General features: G+C 41.7%; 1 protein-coding gene across 1 annotated transcript in view; it reads right to left on the bottom strand.

Moving 5' to 3' along the window:
• Positions 1–19,833, bottom strand: part of FOXP1 (forkhead box P1) — a gene marked incomplete at its 5' end in the record, with an annotated part of 164,421 nt that extends 144,588 nt beyond the window's left edge. The window contains one exon of the mRNA XM_082004482.1: positions 19,663–19,833. Coding sequence (XP_081860608.1) covers positions 19,663–19,833 — 171 coding nt within the window. The remainder of the gene's footprint in view (positions 1–19,662) is intronic.
• Positions 19,834–20,728: the final 895 nt, after the last annotated feature.

Here is a 20,728-nt window from a genome sequence, read left to right as displayed (position 1 = left end):
ATTTGGGTTCCCTTGTCATCATGTAATAAGTATGAGAAATATATGTGCAATAGCCAAATGGCCAATAGACAAAACACCCACTCCAAGTGACGTACTGTTTTCCATACCACTCAGACAAAATCAAAACAACAGAGCTGTTGCAAACAAAAACAAAATAACATTTCCCATAAGCATTCCAGACAGAGAAAATTTACAGGAAAAGAAAGCTGGGAAAAGACCCAGAGCGAAGCGAGTGTTTGTACCTCCAGCCATAAAACCCGCTTCTGCAGAGCTGGTAAACAACAGTTTAACATTAAAAACACATAAGGGCTAACAATTGATTAATTGTCAAACTTTGGAGTTAAAGATTTACATCAGATGAGAGGGCTGCGTTGCTGGCGCTGCCCGCTGACTTCGGCGGCGGGGAGGTTCGGCTGCCCGCTGCCCGGGCGCAGGCAGCGCGCAGGCAGCGCTGCCCGTCCCTCCTGCCCCCGTGCAAAGGCAGATGCGGCCAAGGAATAAGCTTCATTCAGAAAAGAGCAGGGTCCAAGCCAGCGTGGGGAAAAGCGCCAGTGATAAAGCAAGGAGGGGAAAGTAAACAACCAGGTTGATTGCTTCAGAGCAGTATGTTCTGCAGAGACTAAAAAAAAAAAAAAAAAAAAAAAAATAGAAAGAAAAAGAAAATCCAGCTTTTTTTTTTTTTTTTTTAAAGTCCTTCCAACTGTCTGTGCAGCCTGGTGGAATAACTACTTTAAAAAGTGAAGATGTCACTTTTTTATAGCTGACTCACATTTATATAACTTTGTTAATGCATCTGCTCCCAGGAAGTTACAGTATCTGTGTTTAGCTGCGATACCTGCCCATAAATCGTGGCAGCGCGGCAAATATCAACAGCTGCATTTTACTATTTCAGCCCATCAGTTTACAGTGTCTCCATCACAGCGAATTCCTGTCAGCTGCACTCTCGCTAACACAATTCCTACGTTTTGCCTGGCAGTAAATGGACGCTCCTGCCCCAGCATCATCTAAACAACTCTGTTAACATTTGCCCCCGAGCGCCTCTCTCTTTGTCCAGTCCCTGTCTTCTAACAGATGTCATCCAAGTCTAATCAAGCATAAAATGGTCATAAATATTTCTTTCTGGTAGATTTCACATTCGCATTTCATGCAGGGACATGATATTTTTCTGCTACCTCCAGGGAGTACCTAATGCAAAAACCAGTTACTTACATTCAAGGCTCATGTTCCTTTAGTAAAATGCAGCACATGTTCTCAGTTCAAAGACATAAAAAGGCACAAGACTTTGTCTTCTTTTGTTTAACTGCACTGTTGTGTTTTTTTTTAAATAACATATGCCACAGCTTCCATCTAGGTATGACATTGTCCTTTGCTTAATAGGAAAACACACACCCCATAATGCCGAATTTTGACCCTAGCACTCTCGCAAGCACAAGCATTTTTTAATTTCATACTCCCATACCCTAATTGTTGCACAAAGAGAGATTTTTCTCCCCCTCCCAGCTATTTCATTTAACAAGCTCTTTAAAGACTTCACAAGATTGGAAAGGCAGTTCTGTATTTTGGTTCTTTTTATGCAAAATTTTGCAACCTACCTCATCATATTTTATTAAAACAGTAAAATGATTCTAGGATACAAATTTAAGGTTCATGCCTATTTAGCATTTGATAATCACAAGATATATACGATTTCCAGTACCCAAACTTCAACAATTCAGGGGAAACTATTCAAGATAGTTAATTCTTCTTAATGTTAGAATCATGAGAGAAATTATATTTATCCCTGGTAAACTTGGTAAATAATACATCAGACTGGAAAATAAAACTAACCCTGGATTATTCACAAAGCCGTATGTCTTATTATTTTTTTCCCCTGTTATGTTTGTCAAAGCAGAAATATGACATCGCTATTTAAAGTGAACCACACACCACTTAAGGATATAGATCACAACAGTGAAGCTGTTTTTCCTCCTCCTTTCTCCACTGAGCCTAATATTTGATTACTGTTAGTCAAATCAAGCTTTCAGGCAAATAATCTCCATTTTTTAAGTTAATGAGATGTGGTCATGTCGACAACAGCTTGTAGAAACTTTTAATTTCAATTCCTGCAGGCTGTGCTGGCCTCTTTTACAGTAACCACTGTATGAATGAGTCAAATTTGCCAAAATGGCTTATGTAGACAAGTGCACACTTTAAAGAGGCACTAATTAAAAATACCCACTGGTATCATAATTTAAATACCATGAAAATAAACTGTAAAAGTAGCTCAGCTACAATCTTACGGCTTTCCTCAGAGCTCATTTACTTTAAGTAGATGATGTTTTATTGCAGATGTATTCCTAGCTAAAAACAATTTTTCGTCTTGGAGGAATTCAAGATTTTGATATAATTAAACAATTTATGTTAATATTTGTTTCACATAAGCTATTAAGCAAGCCCCCCAGAACAAGTGCTAATTGAGAAAGATGCAAAGAAGTAGAGTGCTGAAGTAAGCAGCAAATTTATAGTGTTGATTTACTGTTCTATCTCCAACTTCCCCTCTCATTACAGCTCTCTTTCTCCCTCTCATTCTCTGCTATAAGGCTCCCAGCTGTACTGAATCCCCTTACAACACTTTCCTTGGACGTTATTATCTACTGCTTTCCTTAAAAAAGGAAGAGGAGGAAAAAGGAGAAAGAGAGGTGGAGCTTGGTATTATTTTCGATGCACTTCCCTGGCCACAACTTCTCCAAAATCCCTTTTGTCTTTCTGATTTTTTGGCAAGGAATGCGAGCGGCACAGCTGTAGTGTAGCAAAAGCAGACATGAGACCAAAAATAAAATAAATTAAAAAAAGTTGGTGCTGAGAGGGTTAAACCTATTTAAGGGGTTAAATATGCAATTACCGCTGAACTAAAACCAGAGAGACATATAGATAAATAGAAGAAATGAAGTCCCCAGGTTCCATTCAGAAGCCTTCATCACATTACTACCAGACAGAAAACTCTTTAAGTACCATTTTCAGATGTTAAATCATTGTTCGTGCAGCACATATTCTCACTATTCCTGGGGGAACAATATCTGAAGACAGCGTGCTAACAAATGCAATCCAGTAAACAGGCATTTTTCCTCTTGTTGTTAGTACCTTTGTGTTCCAGCTCCCAGCTCTGTCATCCATGCCTTCTCTCTGCTTTGAAGTTAAAGTACTGAATGAGCGTTGTCATCTATTATCCAGAGTGTGCATGTAGATTATAAATAAGAAATAAAAGTGACTTTCAGTACACTGCTTCTGCATTAGCAAGTTGCCTTCTCTGTTACCTCCTCTGTCCTTCATACTTTGCTACCAACATTCTATTAAAAACCTGACTTGAAGTGTTTCTTGTAGAATGCTATAAAACATGTACACAGCAGAGACAAAAGTTTTATTGAAACAAAAAAGTCCAGCAGTTTAACCTGGTTCATGAGTTCAGCTTCAATAGACTGTTTAAGCCTGATCTGCAGATGTCCTTCAGGCCCCCGACACATTAATTGCATCCCCGTCTTCATTTGCATGCGCACTACTGAAAACACAGAGCTATTAATTACACTGAAGTTTATTTACGGAAAGAGTCCTTTTCTACTATTGATCATTTATTTATTAAAATTTTCTGGCATAATGATCTCATCACATTTTTCCATTTAAGGCCTGGAATAAACGCTTTTCACACGAGTAACAGGGCTGACCTATTTCAACTGCATCTGCTTGTACCTGGTCAGAAACTCTTCTCCACGAACATAACTACACTACAGACGTAGAAACATTTCTCCTGTTGCTTCATCTAAAGAAAGAGGTGAGCAAAGACAATCTGCACGTTCAGTGGCCAAACCCCTCGATCTTCCCTCTGCCTTCAGCTGGCTTCACCAAGAGCTGCAGCAGGGCTATACAACTCCTGCAGCAGGGACAGTTTAATTTGGAAATGGAGATTATTGAGGTCTCGTGTCTTAATCCACACACGCTGCCTAAATTATGTCGCTTTCGAAAGAAGAGAGGTGCTTGAAGCCCTGAAGGGTGGCGGGCACCTGCAGAATTACACACTAGGGTTGTCACAGAGAGTTTTGCCCTGGCCCTGCTGCAGTGGGGAGTCCTCCGGGCCACCTCTGGGCAGGGGCACATGGACTCAGGTCTCACGCACCGGCTGCCCAGATGTGCCTCTGCAAAAATAAAGAGGTCCTGGGGAAATCCGAGCAGAGCCAAATCAGGCTGAGCCCAAAGCAAGCACTGCACAACAGCCTAGAAGGCACAGAAAGCCAGCTTGGGCAACAGTAAGCACACGCCTGGGAACAATACACTTCTAAATAAATAATAACAGGTCTTTTACACTTAATACATTCCTTATTATTTATCAGAACACCCATTTTAAGAGGACCAAAAGCATCCTCATGCACCTAGCTTCCCTTCAATTCTATGTTCAGTTCAAAGTCTTGGCAAGTATTAACTCTTGCATGACATCTGTGTTGCTTCAAGATGATGGGAACACAGAGACCTGAAGACCAAAGCTCCTCTGGCGACAGAGTGGAAAAGGCTGGATGAGATGCACCACGCAGACACTGGCAGTGCCCCGGCTGCCGCCTGCAGAACTATGGTATCGGCTGAGATTTCCTGAAAATAAAATCCCTCCATGCAGCTCCCTGCTTCCACAGACAGCAGCAGCTTTTGGGGCAGAAGGGAAAACCCTTGGCTCTTCTGGCTGGGCAGCAAGATTTGCAGTACATGTGTACAGGCTGATCAGGTAAGGAGCCTGCAGGGCAGGCACAAAGGAGCTCTCCTTCCCTTCATCCCTCCAAGTGTCCTGGATCTTTCTTCCTTTCATCCTTTTGGCTAAACAATAATGATATAAGGAGGTTCAAGCACAGTCCATTGATTTCCACTTGGACATATGGGAGCCAGTCCTTTCACAAAATGTTTTTGGTAAACGGTTCAAGTCCCTATAAAGATGGGGGCAATCTAGTAATGGTTTCCATGGTTGTTGCCTACTGCCTGTCCATAACATCGCAAAGAAAAAAAAATCAGATGGAGAAAAATGGAATAGAAGAGGAACATATCCCTTCCCTCTACCACGATAAGATGGAAATGTGATTGTGCTGAACAATCTTTCATTAGCAGATAGCACATCTGCAGGCAGCTCAAACAGCCTGGAGAACCCCATCCTCGTTCCCCTCGGGTGAGGTAGCAGTGGATGGTGCGGTTTCTGGATGCACGAGGAGCATCAGCAATCCCATGTGAGTGTGAAGGGCATGCTGCTGATCCTTCCACCGGTGCCAACCTGGGGTGCACCCAGGCACAGAAGCCCCTCCTGCTCTGGGAAGGCACCAAGTGTGGGGCCTGACCACATATTAATCCTGGGGAAAAGGGCAGCCCTTGTGTCCTTGGCATTCAGGATCCCTAGTGTCCCTGTGGAAGGTAGACTTAGTCATGCGAGCAAGACACGACTGCAATGCAATCACCACCTCAGCTGGCTGCACGGGGTCTATCACTGGTAGAAATACAGCAAGTACCAAATCAGATGCTTGGAGCACAAATCTAAACAAATGTCTATGCAGAGAGTCCTGGGGTGTATTCCCATCGAGCCCAAGTACTTTCTCCAGCACAGCCCTGGGCTTCATTTTGTCCTGTGTGTCTCTGGCCTTAAGGGACCTCAGCAGCATCACCAGCCAGCAGTCAGCCTTTCTTCTGCTGATCCTGAATAGGGGAGATTTCAAGGAGCTAGAGAGGAAAAAAACCCACGTCATTCTCCTCCAAGAAAGATGATCAATCCTTCAACTGGTAGCTGCTGTGACACTAAAAAAACAGCTGTGTCACCTAATGTGACAGCATGCCGGAGACTTCTGAAAAGCTGTGGTGGCTTTGTTCAGACACCACGGTCCTATCCACTGGACGCCTGTCACTGCTAGAGGTCTGTCCCTGCCCACCACGCAGGAGAACATAAGGGGTGTTTTTTTCTCTGTTAGGGACCAGTTTTCCATCCACCTCCTGTCAAGCCCCAGTCCGGCTCTCTTACTCGGCAAGTTTCTATCTCGCCCAAGATTACTAACAAGTAAATACTCCCAGGTTTCATGAGTTCATTTAACAATAGCTGTATCTCCCCAGCATGAGGGGATCAGCTCCTAAAGACAAGATCAGAGAAGGTGAAAAGCTGGTCTTAGGAAACATGAGATCAGGTACAAAAGGGATTCTTTGCTGTCAAAGCATAATATGTCAGCTTCTGATAAACCTGAATTGCTTCATATACCAAGGATCACTAGACATTAGCTGCTTTTTATATGGCAATATGGTGCAGAGGTTTCAGACAGAATATTGTTTTATGTTGATCGTGATAAAGCTCTCTGTAGCTTTGATAAAGCCTGCATACAGGCTTTTCATTCAAACTAATGAATGATACTGGCTGTTGGATGCCGAGACACGCTCTTGATGCTTTCCAATGGTTCAACTCGTAACTAGGAATCAATTCAGCCTGGATAAGCAAGAGTTTCACTCATCTAAGGGGTTTTGAATGATGATCCTGTTCCCTGTGTTTTCCCTAGGCACATCTGAAAAGGTACGGTGACAAAAGGAGCACCACATGTTGGCAAAGTACATCTCTTACCAGAGGGATCTCCTGGGTTCAGCCTGCTCTGAACGAACAGTTGGCTCACACTGCAATCAGCCATCAAACAGCTCAGGCCCTATGGGCTATTCACTTAGCACAGGCCTTTTGCTGCTCTGTTTTCCAACATCTGTTTCAACGCTTGTCATCTCCCTGCTTTAAACAAATGTACTGCAGATGTCTTGTCTTGTGGACGACAGAGACTTGGCAAAGACGGGAATAGTGGCCTCCAAATGACAGAGGCACAGCTATGGCAGTTATTATTGGGGGGTTCTGGGTGGACTCTGTGCATTAAAAATGAAATGAGATTTTACACTCACACCCCCACCCCACATCCCCCTTTAAACCTTCTGTTTTGTCCTTCAGATTTGAGAGACTGATGAAGGACAGGGATCAGGATGCAGTCTGAGATGCAGCCTATTCAGAAACATGTGGCCCGAGTCTTCTCAAAAGATTTATCATTGACATACGCAATTAAGCAGAAAGACACACCCGTTTGCTCATCTCTTGCTCCAAGGACAATCTGATACATGACTGGAGATGGAGGGACATGACGTGTGGCAAAGATAGCAGCTTCTGAGACCAGATTCTGGCCCGAAAACAGTAGAAAAGAGACTTCCTCAGCCCAAGATTGTGCTTCTGGAACAACCAATAGATGAAATGGGATACACAAGAAGAAACAGGGACAGGTTGCTGCGAGGGGTCTCCAGGCGCATCCCTCCTAGCGTGTTCTTTTTATGCAAATCCAGTTTGATCTTCCACTAGGAAAACCAGTTAACTGAGATTTGGCATTTTGTATTTTTTGTGAGTGCTACTTCTTCCCCTGTGACTCCATCTTACCTATAACTGCTAGAGGTTTCGCTGGGCTGAGTTATGTAGTTAATAAGATTCCAACAATCTCACTTTTCATTAGCTTGGTTAATTGGTGCAATAGCTCTAAAGAGGCTGGAACAAGCCAGTGCTAGCTGGCTGCTCTTCCCGCCACCCTGACCTGCCCAATGAAGGCGGCACGGGTATGCCTACACTGTTTTGAACATCAACTGCAGATGACAGGTCAGTCCAAGATGCAGGCCATTTTTTTTTTTTTAAATCAAAGGGAAAATACGTATCCATTGGTAGATCTTTGAAAAACAGAAGTCCTGTATTATGACTGTAAAGACTTCTGACTATCTCAAAGGACTTTTTCATAAGCAAGCTAGGAAAACATAATCTTCACAAAATTACTGTATACTGGGTGTATGTATCCATAGGTCACTTTCAGAATGGAAGAAGATTTTAAACGTGCTGAAGACGTCAAACTTTTTTTTAAGAACAGCACAGATGAAGGAACAGACAACTCAGAAAATCTGGAGATGATACTACATTGGGAGTGACTGCAAAGATGTTGGAGAAGAAATTGTCTGTGAAAATGGGATGGCATTTTTTAAGGATAAATTAGAAGATGCTACAATTCAGCTGGAATACCCAAACTTTGTAAATACAGCAAGGAAGACAGCCAATTACATAGCACTTCTGGAAAAAAAAAGCCTAAGGATTACAGCGGATCAGAAGTTGAGTGTGAGTCAGCAGGGTCACACTGTTGCAAAAATGACATGTACCAGTCAGATGCATAAACAGTAGCACTGCCTGCAAGTTATACACTGGGAAATTGATTGTCTCCACGTGCTCCAGCAAGACTTCAGCTGGAGGATCATGTCATTGGAGCACTGCAATTCAAGATGAACACAAGACTGATTGGAGAGACACCAGAGGACAGTGACCAGAATGATCACAACTCTGGAAAACAGGATTTACAAGGACAACTTGCTTAAGTTCTGAGAAGATAGAGGGTACAGACATGGGAACAGCATTCATATACGAAAAAGAATGCTGTAAAGAGAAAGGAGACAATCTCCACTCCGCCTGTTACAGACACGACGAGAGGGAAGAGGTTGTACTTGAAGGATAAGCGTTTTGGTCAGGCATTGGGAAAAAGGTTACTGACAGAGAGTTAAGCACTGTTAGACCCTGCCTGGGTAGGAGTGAAACCTCCATCGCTAGATGGGTGAGACACATACCAGGCAGACTGAGGAGTGTCAAAGATACACTTACTCCTGCCTTTGGTCTGCACAGAAAACTGGGGGAAAAAAAGCCTATTTTTCAAAAATCCAGAGAGAGAAAGGCGTAAGATTATAGAGGAGTTCACAGAAAACCTGGGCTGGTGGGCTGCCCCGTTCTGCGTGTGGCTGCAGCACCCAGCGAGGCCATCCGTCAGCACCAAAGAAGGTACTACCATGGGCTCTCGGTGACCTTGGAAGGATCCCCAAACATGAATACAGCAGGCACTTCCCTGCCCCCAGGAAAAGGCACATATTTTTGCTCGTAGTTTATGAATCTTTGACGTACAGTCCCTGTGACACAGCCTTGGAAGACCATATCTTTTATTTATCATGCCCAGCAATTGTCCTTGTAACCAATTAGGAAAAAAAGCAGGTGGTCAACAGAAACTCTGCAAAATAAAACCCCTCAGCAAAGCAAACACCATACCTTTTGGAGCAAAAACCCCCAACAACTGTAAACAGAGCTAATCACTGCTAAACCTTTATAATCCAGTCCTTGCCCAAGTTAAGGGACTGGAACCAAGAGTAAAACGCTTCAAAAAGCATTAATCAGAGGAATTGGCGAATCATTTCTCAAGGAAAAGAAGGAGTCAGAACTATTTTAAACTCCAAATGCTTGCTGTGTTGTGAAAAGGGGCTCAAACTCACCCCATCAGGCTGGACTAAGGGACAAGGGGTCCCACGCTGCCCGCCGGGATGGCTGCCCCGAGGACGGCTGCTCCAGGGTCTGGGGCAAAGGCTGCCATCACAGGCTTCACCCCGGCAGTCGCAAAGGAAGGCTTGTCAAACAGAAAACCGCCTGCTTTTAGCTCCTCTATAAAATATCTACAGTTACCAGCATTCCCTGTACCTTGTTGAGTATTATGTCCAATAATATTAATAGGCTCGTATTTACCATATCTTAAAAGCTAACAATCCCATTGCCAGCGCTAATTAAAAAGACAAGAAGCTGAAAAGCAGCAGTGGATTATTTCTTCAATATGGATTCATGCCTAGATTTAATAAAACCCGCTTTAGTATTATAACCTTACATTTGTTTCAAGAACACTATAAAAGATAAGTCTGCTTTTCGTTGTTTATTGACTTGGAGGGTTTTTCATTCGGCTCTGCAATATAACATTACAGCTATGGAAAGGCAATGAAGTAGACCGTTTTCCCTGAACAAAACAACACTTCTGCTACCCAAATACCATGTCTGGGACAACAGCTGTGAATAAATCAGCACACTTAGTCAGAAGAACTCTGAAGACATGAACAGACAGTAAAATGCAGGATTTGGGAGATTTACCTGTAACTAACCCTCCCTCTGACCTTACAGAAAGCATTCTTTACTGAGAGAGTAGTCAAACATTGGCACAGGCTGCCCAGGGAGGCGGTGGAGTCACCATCACTGGAAGTGCTCAAAAAACATGTAGACGTGGCACTTCAGGACACAGTTTAGTGGGCTTGGTGGTGGTGGGTTGATGGTTGGACTTGATGATCTTAAAGGTCTTTTCCAACCTTAATGATTCTGTGCTTCTGTGAAAGCATTTGACCTACAGCCACGAGCAAGTGCCATGGCCAGCTTTTCCAGGCAGCAGACAGTATGGTTTCTTCCAGTCACAGAGCATCCCTGCATGAAAACCAAAGCTCCCATGCATGCATGCGCAGCAGACATGATGCCTTCACCCACGCCGACCCGCTTTGCATGTACACACCAAGTGCAGTACACAATCCCAGTGGGAATTTTTTACTGCACCACGGCACACAATCTACCAAATAAAAATACTGCACTTAACCTACAACCGAGGATAAAATTAATAATGAAAGACAGAGTAGTGCTTTAATCAGCCTCTTCACCAAAAATGTTGTAGACTTTCCAAGAAAATCCAGAGCAGCTGTTTTCCATACATACCTGTGCATCTTTCTCTGAGTTCGAAGAAGGGGATTGACATAGTATAGGAGCAGGTACATAATGCAACGCAACAAAGTAAAGATAAAGTACAGCCACTCTCCAAAAGCCAGAGCTTTTCCCAGGCGAGCTCATCTTTAGATCAAGCTTCTCCTTTAAGCAGAGGCCAGAAAAAGTCTCCTGGAGACTGCTGAAATGGGACTTTGAGGATCTGAGTGCTACAAATGCATTCCCATGCATAAGGAGGCTTATACCCCATTTTATTGCTAATTTTTCCTGCAAGATGCTGGGCCCCACTACTTCATAACAAGTTCCATTTTTCCTTCCCCGTGCCTGTCTGACCTTTCTCCTTCAATGAATCACTTAATAATGTGGAAACAAAAATACAAAACGATGATGGTTTAAAAACACAAATGCCCTAGCTTTGTATGTGAGAGAGCAGCCAAAACCCCCAAAGTTGTGGGTCTGCTGCTGATTAAGGATGCCAGAAGGTACTAGGGAAGATCAACCCTCTGCCCACACAGCCCTTGTGAACAGCTAGGGACCCTACCCCTATTTTAGCATGTATCTTACCATTTACTGGACAAAGGAGAAAAAAATCATGAATGTCAGACAGTCAGTGGTCTTACAACATTTCACTAGTATTGCTGTTCTTTCCTGGCAGAGGTTTTTTGGTATCAGTGATAATAACAAGGAAAATTTAAGGAAAACTTGATTTGAGCACGTCAACAGCAACCACATTCCTCTAGCTTGTGATCACTCTAATTCAAATAGACAAGATATTTTTTCCCCCTCCTTTCCTGCACTTAATTTCCAGGTAGAGTTTGTTAAAGCCTGAAATCCCACCTGAACTTTGGCAAGTCTTTTTTTTTTTAAAAAAAAAAGACCCATACACAAATATTTGGCTAAGCGACCCATAGCAAATTGCGTAATGCCAGTTAAAACTTATGTTTTTTAAGTATCAGCCCCAGAGGTTTTATCTGAAATAAAATCCTGATTACTTCAGATTCTGGAGGCAAACTGTGACCTTGCTCTGCATCTCCAAATTTGAAACATTCGTGTTGTGCCCCTCAATAATGGTGCCTCATGCTAGAAAAGAAGAAAATCCTTCCAAAAACCTGCTTATTTCATTTAATAAGGTAAGAAGGCCCCAAACATGCATATAAAAATTAGTTAAGCCTTGAAACTGGATCAAAAGAGGTCACCCAAAATGGGAAATACAGGGCTCTATCAAGCAAAAATGACCCATATCCAGGCATGCAACCACCTCTGTGTGCCCGCATGCCCAGCGACATTTCTGTGCGTAATAATCCCAGACTTCAATCCTTGTGGTCATTAAATAAGAATCAGGATTAGGTCAGCACACAGAACACAAGGAATTATATTCATTTCTTGCATCCTTCTCCTCGGTTTGCCTGGGAACACGCACGTCTGTGAGGGCTGCGGGCGAAGGGGAGGACTGCACTGATGAGTTTTGCAACACGTTGCCAGATAGATTAAATAGCCTAACTCTCTCCAACCTTCACTTTACCAGCCTTATTTTCAGTAGCCCGGAAAAAAAGAAAAAAAAAAAAAAAACCCTTAAAAGAAAAAGAAGAAATATGATTAAAAATAAATTGAAAAGCCCAACTTGTAATAAAGCTGGCACTTGCCCCAGGCTTCAGAAATGTCTGAGCCATGACACTGACTTTACAGACACAATATATAGCTTTTACAGGGAAAAGAGAGATACATTTGCACTATTTAAAACAGGTTGCAAATACAGGTTATGTTTTGAAGATGTAGGGAGCATGGCTAACCAAACACAGGATGCAGCAACAAAACAAGCAACACTTAGCCTACAAAACTATCTTTATATAGTGTTGCTGTTGACACTAAGCCTTGAAAAAATACCTCCTGTTAATTTTTTTTTTAATTAATGGGGTGCTATACTGTTAAATAAACATGAAGAGTATTCATTACTTTTGCATTTTTACTTCATATTCCAATCTTTATTTATAACATTCCTGTTACAAATTACAACAGTACTGTTCAGATTCTTCTCACTTGCTGTGATACCCAATAGAGCTCCACAGGAGAAAGAACGTAACATGGGAAACCACGGCATTTGATTTTGCTCTCATTTAAATGTATTTAAGTCAGACAAAACTCCACTGAAATCAACAGCTACGCTAGTGAAAGCCACTGCAATTCCGCTGCTGCTCCTAAGGCACTGCCAAACAATCTCCCTATGTGCAGCACGTTTCCAAATAAAGTTCAATTACTTCTAAAATATCAGCAATCCATGCAACGTCGTATTAGTGTGAGATTACTTAAGCCTTAATTCAGCAAGGTACTTAAGCACATTCCTAATTTTACAGGCATGAGACAGACCAGTGACCTTAATAAGACTACTCACGCACTTACATTTAGGCACACGCTTAAGCATCCTGCAACGTTAAAAGCCGCAATGAGGAACAGTTCCATGTGAATTAAAGACTGCTTTACACCTTCACAGGCACACTGCCATTTTAAGGTTGCTATATGCCAGGTTTGGTTGCGCTGCTTATTAGATAACCTGTGAAGTATGAAGATCAATGGAGGAGGAGTCGTCTCTAATCATTTGAATAACATTAATAATTTGAAATGGATTTTTAATTTATATCTGATGCCTACTGCGCTTCTTTCGCAGTGTACACACATGCTGGATAATACCTTTAAAGCATTCCTTTGCGGAGTTTCCCGAAACAGCACTCCTGAATGCGTAACTTTATTGCTTATGAGTAAGCATAAGCAAATATAAGGGGAGAGTGCACACCTATGAAAACAGCTGGGAACAAACACACCACTGCGGAATTTTCACATGAGATACAAAGCTAAAAAACAAAACAGCAAACATATTTCAGAAGTTACAACTCTTCAAAGTGCCCACATAAACCTCAACGATTACTGCGTAATCTTAATTTACTAGGAGAAGTAAAAGCAGCTATTGTAAAAAACAAAAACAAAAACAAAAAACCAACACATAAATACAGAAATAGCCCAAATCCATAGCCCAAAGAGGACTTCTGGATTTGGATGTGGATATAATCCAGGTGATTACATGTCTAATGACCCAGCTGCTGCATGTACATGCTTGTATCCGCACATACAACTGCGGAGCTCTGGGTGCCAATGTCAAGGTGCTTTGAGGACTCCGATTTATGCAGTTATTTATCAAAGACCTCAGAAGCAAAATAAAACAAAACTAAGGCAAAGAAAAAAAATAATCTCAGCAAGTGCAATGAAGTGGTAGTTTCCCCTTACCCTTCAACAGTTAGAGAAAAATTAAGGCTTGTTGATGTCAATAAGTAGTTATAACAAAGACATTAATAATAGTGAGGATAGAGAATGCTGCGTGAATGTTCTCAGCATGGCTCATTGACAAGAGATCTAAAAATTGAATTATTAAGGAAAAAAATCATTGATACTAAAATCCAGGCAAGGTAGCCAGCCTATGTTAAAACTTATTTAATTTTTCCAGCGCTGCTTCATTCCTAAACTCTCAGAGCCACAGCTTTTCCATTGAAAAGCAAAAGACATTTTACGCACAATTTTCCCTCTACTAGAAAGAGGTATATTGTGCCCTTCAGTGAACATAAAATTGATATTATCATCTCTTAGTTTATATCTCACTACTTAACCTTCAGATTAAAAGTTATTAGATTTGAATGACTAAAAAGACATCATGTCACCTTCTGTTCAATGTTGGGAGATTGGAGAACTTCGGAGAAAAGTCTCAACGATAAAAACACAAAGTTACTGGGAGCCTAAAGTTGTTTTTCACATTCTCTGATAAAACAGCACAAGCTCTACAAATGCAGTGGTCTTTTCACCGTGTTGTAATCATCAATTATCAGTGTACTGCAATACAAAATCAGACACAATCCAATAGCCTGCATGGAGTTTAATCTATACTTTCAAATGTCTCTTTCAATAGAAACAGCAGTTTAATAATTAGGCTTTATGTCGATTCGGACAAAATGACTCAACACGGACGCTGCCTCAAAGTCTAACAAACAAATTTGGTCTAACCCAGTTATGTCAATATGAAACAAAGACTTTATCTTGGATCTAGTTTAGCAGTTTTGTTCTAACGAGATAAGTCCACTTCATGATCAATGGGACCATAAAACTCCTGATGCAGTTTGTAACCTCTCCCCATGGGTTTTCAAAATAAGATGAAACTCACCAAACTATTAAAAAAAAAAAAGGCATTACTTTAATTTACACTGCGATATATTCAGAATTCTTTCTAGTCAAATCTTCTTTTTGATCTGCCCAATTAAAGCAGCCTCTCAACAATACACCAAATCCCCCATTTCTTGTACATTCTCCTCATCTTTGGGCATGAACAAAATCTGAAGAAACCACATATTCCCTCTGGACTTTGCTTCCCTCAACCTAACACTTCACATCCCAACATTTCTCGAAACAACTACTGCCAAAGGGCCCAACTGTGGCATCTTCACACCGATACCACAAACACCCCACGTGCAGTCTGTGAGACCGACTATGAAGAAATCATTGACTTGGGCACAGACACCAGAACCTCGTCCAAATTTGTCTATCAAACATTCTTTTTATCTCCTATACATGAACAAAACTGTACTTTTTGCTTGTATACATTCAGTGAAATAAAAGTGTAAAAAGTACAAAACAGGATGCAATGAATAACACTGTCAATTTTTTTGAAGGAAAAACCCCTTCTTTCCTTTGTGGACACATGAAAAAACTAGTATTTATTTAAACTCATCAGAAAGCTTGAAGTGACACTTCATAATTACAGTATAGTTCAGCTCAAGACAAAGTGAAGGAAAGAAACTTCCCTACAATTCTTTATATAAACTTCCTCCTTGTTTCTCCACGTACCAGTTGCATTTGTATTGCTATTCCAGTTTGTCATAAACAGTCACCTTGTAACCCTTTTTATCAAGCAATCTATGCACTACCTAAAAGTACACTACACATCATCAGACAAGCTATAGGTTTACATTATACAAACATTCCGAATCTGCCTGCTCAGCGCAGGTTGTCAATAAATGCAAGCAATTGCAAAACAGCCATGTGTGCTTTTTACCTTAAGAGAACACTGATACGAGCCTGCCAGTTCTGCAAAATAAACTCTTTGCAATCTCTGAAGCTAATGTGTCAACAAATTACTATTAAAGTCATACCTCCTAAAAGTTCAAAAGCATTCTGGATTAGACAAAAGACACTGAGTTTTATACTCGTGGGGCAGTACTTGAAGTTACGGTATCAAAGTGGATCTTGCTATTGATGTGGAGAGGTTTGTATTTCTGCCACCATGCAACACAGCATTTGGTGTCTTGCTGCTATATATCAGAATTCATCTCTGTATTCCTTCTCTTTGTTCAATTCATACTCTTGTTTCTCTGCTAATAATGTGAAGAACACTTTCATGAATAGTCCCAATGATAAAAATAAATCACAATAAATAATATTTATTTTATAGGCTAAAAAGAAAAAAAAAAAAGAACCGGCTAAGACCAAAGCATCAAACCTTCTATTTGAGTAGACGGCACAAACCACTGAAGCAACTAAAGCTGTGATGTACATTAAAAGGCAGTTTGTCCCCATGAGTCTTTATTTATTACTCCTTGATAGGCAGAAGTCACCCCATCATCACATACTTTCTGCCCAAGCTTCCCTCGCCCAGCATGGCTTGCTTTCAGCTTGTGGGTCACTCTGACACCCATTTTGCACCTCCCAGATGTTTTCTGTGGCACCACAGAGCCAACACATGTTGCCAGACTCTGCCCAGGACCCTGTTCCCAGGTTTTCTGCCCCGTCCCTTGGTTCTGCCTCTGTGGGCACCTTAGGAGCAAGCTCCCGAGCCCCGCTGCTTGACTCCACGCCAAATGCCTGCTTCTGGTCTCTTTAGGAAGTCCAGTGACCCAGGTGACCTTCACACCTACTCCGGGTTTTGCAGGCAGGTCCCCAAAGCTCTGCCCATTCCCCCTCATCCTGACAGTCATGCCCGCCAGATGCTGACCACCAGCACCTATGGAGTCAGCAGCGGCGGGAAGGCAACCCCACCCACCCTCCACGGGTGCCAAAATACTGCAGGAAAGGGTTATCCTTCCCTTTTAGTCTGGTTCAGAGCGTGGTTTCTCCTCTCTGTATCTCCATTTTTATCCAACTCTTCCACAGATATATTTTCGCTTAAGAGTCACTTGTATTGCTTTGGCTTTCCTTGAGAAGTATCTTACTTCATGATTACAAACATAAACAGCAGCTGGGGCTATTTGCTTTTATTGTACATAGCAGAACTCATCCCTGCATTTGCTACTCCCAGGTTAACAGTACATTTTACAAGACTGCTAATGCTAAAATAATTTAGCATCACTCTCTGCCTCCCTGCATGGCAGAATCATCCAAAGATGAGATGGAAAGCATAAAACTTGTCCTACAAGTCCTCCCTGCACTTACTACAAGAGTAGTGTACTTACACCATACACTGCTCCTTCAAACAGACGAACACCTGTGGTGCTCCATATTTTTCCATGATAAAATATTTACAACTCTGTAAACCCATTAAAACTTCCTAAAAAATCTGAAGCATTTCTGTTTTCCTTTCTCATAATAACAAAGCTAGTAGTCCTTATAAACTCATAAATTTCACAAAAAATATGAACCAAAATTCAGCACAGATGCTTTACGTAAGCCACTGTACACCCAGGTTTCACCGCTCAGCAACGCTCATCACAGGAATACACAACTAACCACAACAGCAAAGCTCAAACTACCCGCCACTGATTTTTTTTTCAGACAAAACAAGTGCCAGGTGGCAAAAAGAAAAGATTTGAATGAAATGCTCTTAAGAAATAGCTGTTTAATTCAGAACTCATTCATTTGTATTGACGAAGCGTTTTGTAGAACGCATTCTGTTAAGTGACCTGAGAGCATATGTTGTATACGGAGAAACATCTAAACATTATGCTCCATGTTGTATGTGTATCTGTAAATGCTTGCATTAGCTGTCTGAAAACAACGGGTTTTTCTTCTTTTCAGTATTTAAAAATATTTTCCAAACACAAAGATTGATATTTTTGTGCTGGCTCTGATTATGCTTTTGTTGTTATCAGGTTTTTGTTCTGCCTTTTTTTTTTAGTAAGTGTTTTAAACTTTGCAATCAACTTGCTTTTTAAAAGATAAACTCCACGGAGAAGTTAGTCATCAGAACCAATTAACAGCAGAATTCAAACACAGAACATAAATGTCTTTTAAGAACTTGGAGAAAAGCAAGCTCCCCGACCACATTTATTCTAGCAGAGGATAAATAAACTAGAAGCTAAAACCTGAGGTGCGTGAAAGCCATCCCCAGCCTGGCAATCCAGCGCCCAGCCTCGCGCCCTGCTCCCGCAGGGGCTGGCAGCACCCATAGCTGTGCCGGGCAGGAGGAATGAACTGGTGCCACTCCTTAAACTGGTGCCGACTGGGCGGCTGTTGAATGACACAGCCCATTACACGTGAGATTACGGGGTTATCTGAGGCGGCGTGAGCCCTCCGGATGGCTACGGAGAAGCCTTGGCACAGGGTGCCGGCGGGGAAGGTTAGTGACCGGTGGTAGGATCGGAGGAGCAGAGGTCTGAGCAATTCTGGGCGACGGTGTGCACGTGCTTGCATGACCCCCCCGCTCTGCTTCTCTCTGCACAAAGCAGCACTGGAAAATTCCATAGCGCTTCTATGGAAAACGCCGTGTAATTAACTCATTTTGATACGAAGCCTTTTTAAGACAAGACTTTTGTGTTGAACATATTTTACTGTTCCACTCCTCTTCTACTGTCCTATATTAATCAAAGCTGTAACCCCTGTTGTCTTTGCACTACGAATCAGAATGTGCCCCTGGCGAAGAATGAGGGAAAAGTCAACAGGAATTAAGTTTCAGTGCAACTGTTTACTCAACTGTGGCCTGCAGTTATTGAAATTTTATCCGTGGTTTTGTGTGACTACTGCAGTAATGAATTCAGCATGGCTGTGATTTTCTCACTGATGGTATTCTCACTTCAAGTAAAAACCTGTAGGATGAAAATGACTGAAACAACCAAAGTCTATGTGTTTAGTATCATCCATTTTTCTGACTTTAATTACGGCAGCTTTCTGTCTTAGGTTGGCAAACGAGGTCCCCTGCTCCTCTGCAAGCCTTCGGTTTGCTTTGTTTTTGAGTGTAGGTTTTTTCTTCTCCACAACAACCTGCTAAAAAGATCACTGTACACTTAGGGGAGTCTTAACCAGCTGCCAATCGCTTATTTAAAAGGTTTTAAGAATGCTTATTGCATTAGAGAAAGTGCAGGTTAGGCGTTAAGTGTATTCACCATGGCTCTGCTGCAGCCTTTGTTCCCAAACATGTTAATGATACATGCCCAGCACTTCGGTGTAAAGTTTCCTCGTAGGGTTTCAAAATTTTATCAGGGAAAAGAAAAAGACAAAACATATTACGCAGATAATTTACACTGGTGAACTTGGTCACTTCCCAGAAAATACACTAATTAAAATAAAAAGGCAAAACACACAATTTGGTTCCGATTCTTCTGAATTGAGGAGTACTGACACAGGATGTATTTATTTATTTATTCTGACGTTTTGCTGCAGCAGATACCTCCACAGCCTTTCTCACTAATAGAAAACATTCTGTTGGTAGAGGTTGCTAGGTTATATTAAAATTTGTTGCAAAAACAAAACTTAACGTTAGTGTATTTTCCACCCAGTGACATATTTTGGAAACCAGTTATTTGTATACAGCGGTTCACCCCATCACTGCCACCAGACTCAACACATTCAGGCTATGGAAGCAAGCCCTGATCTTTGGGTATTTCCAGGGAAAGAATAAAAAAGAGACTTGAAAGGAAAAAGTCCAACATTTCCCTTTACATTAATGACTGCAATCCCTGACAGATGAAAAAATGTACAGAATGTCGTAGGCAAGTCCTAAAAGCATCCTCTGACTGGCAAATACAAAGGGTTTGGGAGCAGGGGTTAAATGCTTCATGCTTTTCCTGTAAGTAGGAAACTTGTAATACGTCTTACAGTACCTGCTGTTGCTGAAGATGTGCTAAATCTGCAGCCCCAATTTCAACTGAAGGTGTCTCGCCGTTTGATCTCACTTCCCGCAGGCTGCACTCTAGTAAATGGTTGCCACCGCTCGCTCCATTCTGAATGGCTGAACCGTTACTTTTTGTCTCAGTCCCAGATTCTTGCATCATGACTCAAAAACCTGAAATAATTTAGAGGAGGGGAAAAAAAAAAAGCAGCTGTTAAAACAGTTGCTGTATATAAGGAGACATGCCCTGTTTTAAATCCTGCCAAAATTGTAAACATTTGTCATTTCCCTTCATACGATTTATCTTTCATTAATGGTTCATGCTACTAGTTTATGTTTATTTATCTGTTGGTACAGCTATAATTTTAGTTAAGTTAGTTCTGTTCTAAATATAGTATTATTTGCTCAACATCTTTTTTCCCTTAGAGAAAAAAAAAATATTTTTGAACGAAGACACAGAATTCATAATTAAATTTCTCTAGTTACATCTGGATGTTTTCCTTTCAAACAGATGAGTCATTCTTTGCAACATAAGATGGACAATATCAAAAACTTGAATATACACTCTGTAGGGGCAGGTAGGTGAAGCAGAGCATTCACTATTTCGATTTCCATTCACACCACGATATTGCTGAATTAGCAGCTTTTATTACTCCAAAGCAATTCACGCTAAATCTGAGATGTGCTGGACACCATCAGTTTTCACTTGGGGCAAACTGCTGCAACTGCTCATAGAATTAGCACATTTTTGGCAAATTTCTTGGCTATGGATTTGGTCTGGCTTTGGATGCACTATGGGATAACAGTGAAGAGCCTCCTGCGTTACTTGGCTAAACATCATCTTAGTAGCCACAGCTATTCACAGCCAGCCCTCTCGACCTTTGGTGGACGTCTGTCCCTGGATGCTTTACAACACTGCGCTCATCAGTTGTATCAGTGGGTCACAGGCCCCACAACGAGGAGGAGGAGGAGTGCCCGCTTGCTTGCCCCAGAACTCCTGGGACTTGCACATCTTTGGGAACTAACTGTCAGCATTTGTGCACAAGACCCCCCAAACA

This window comes from Phaethon aethereus, assembly GCF_964289735.1.
Source record: "Phaethon aethereus genome assembly, chromosome: 11".
In the NCBI taxonomy this organism is placed as follows: domain Eukaryota; kingdom Metazoa; phylum Chordata; class Aves; order Phaethontiformes; family Phaethontidae; genus Phaethon; species Phaethon aethereus.
The sequence above is the reverse complement of the archived record's forward strand: the minus strand, read 5'-3'. Positions and strand labels throughout refer to the sequence as shown.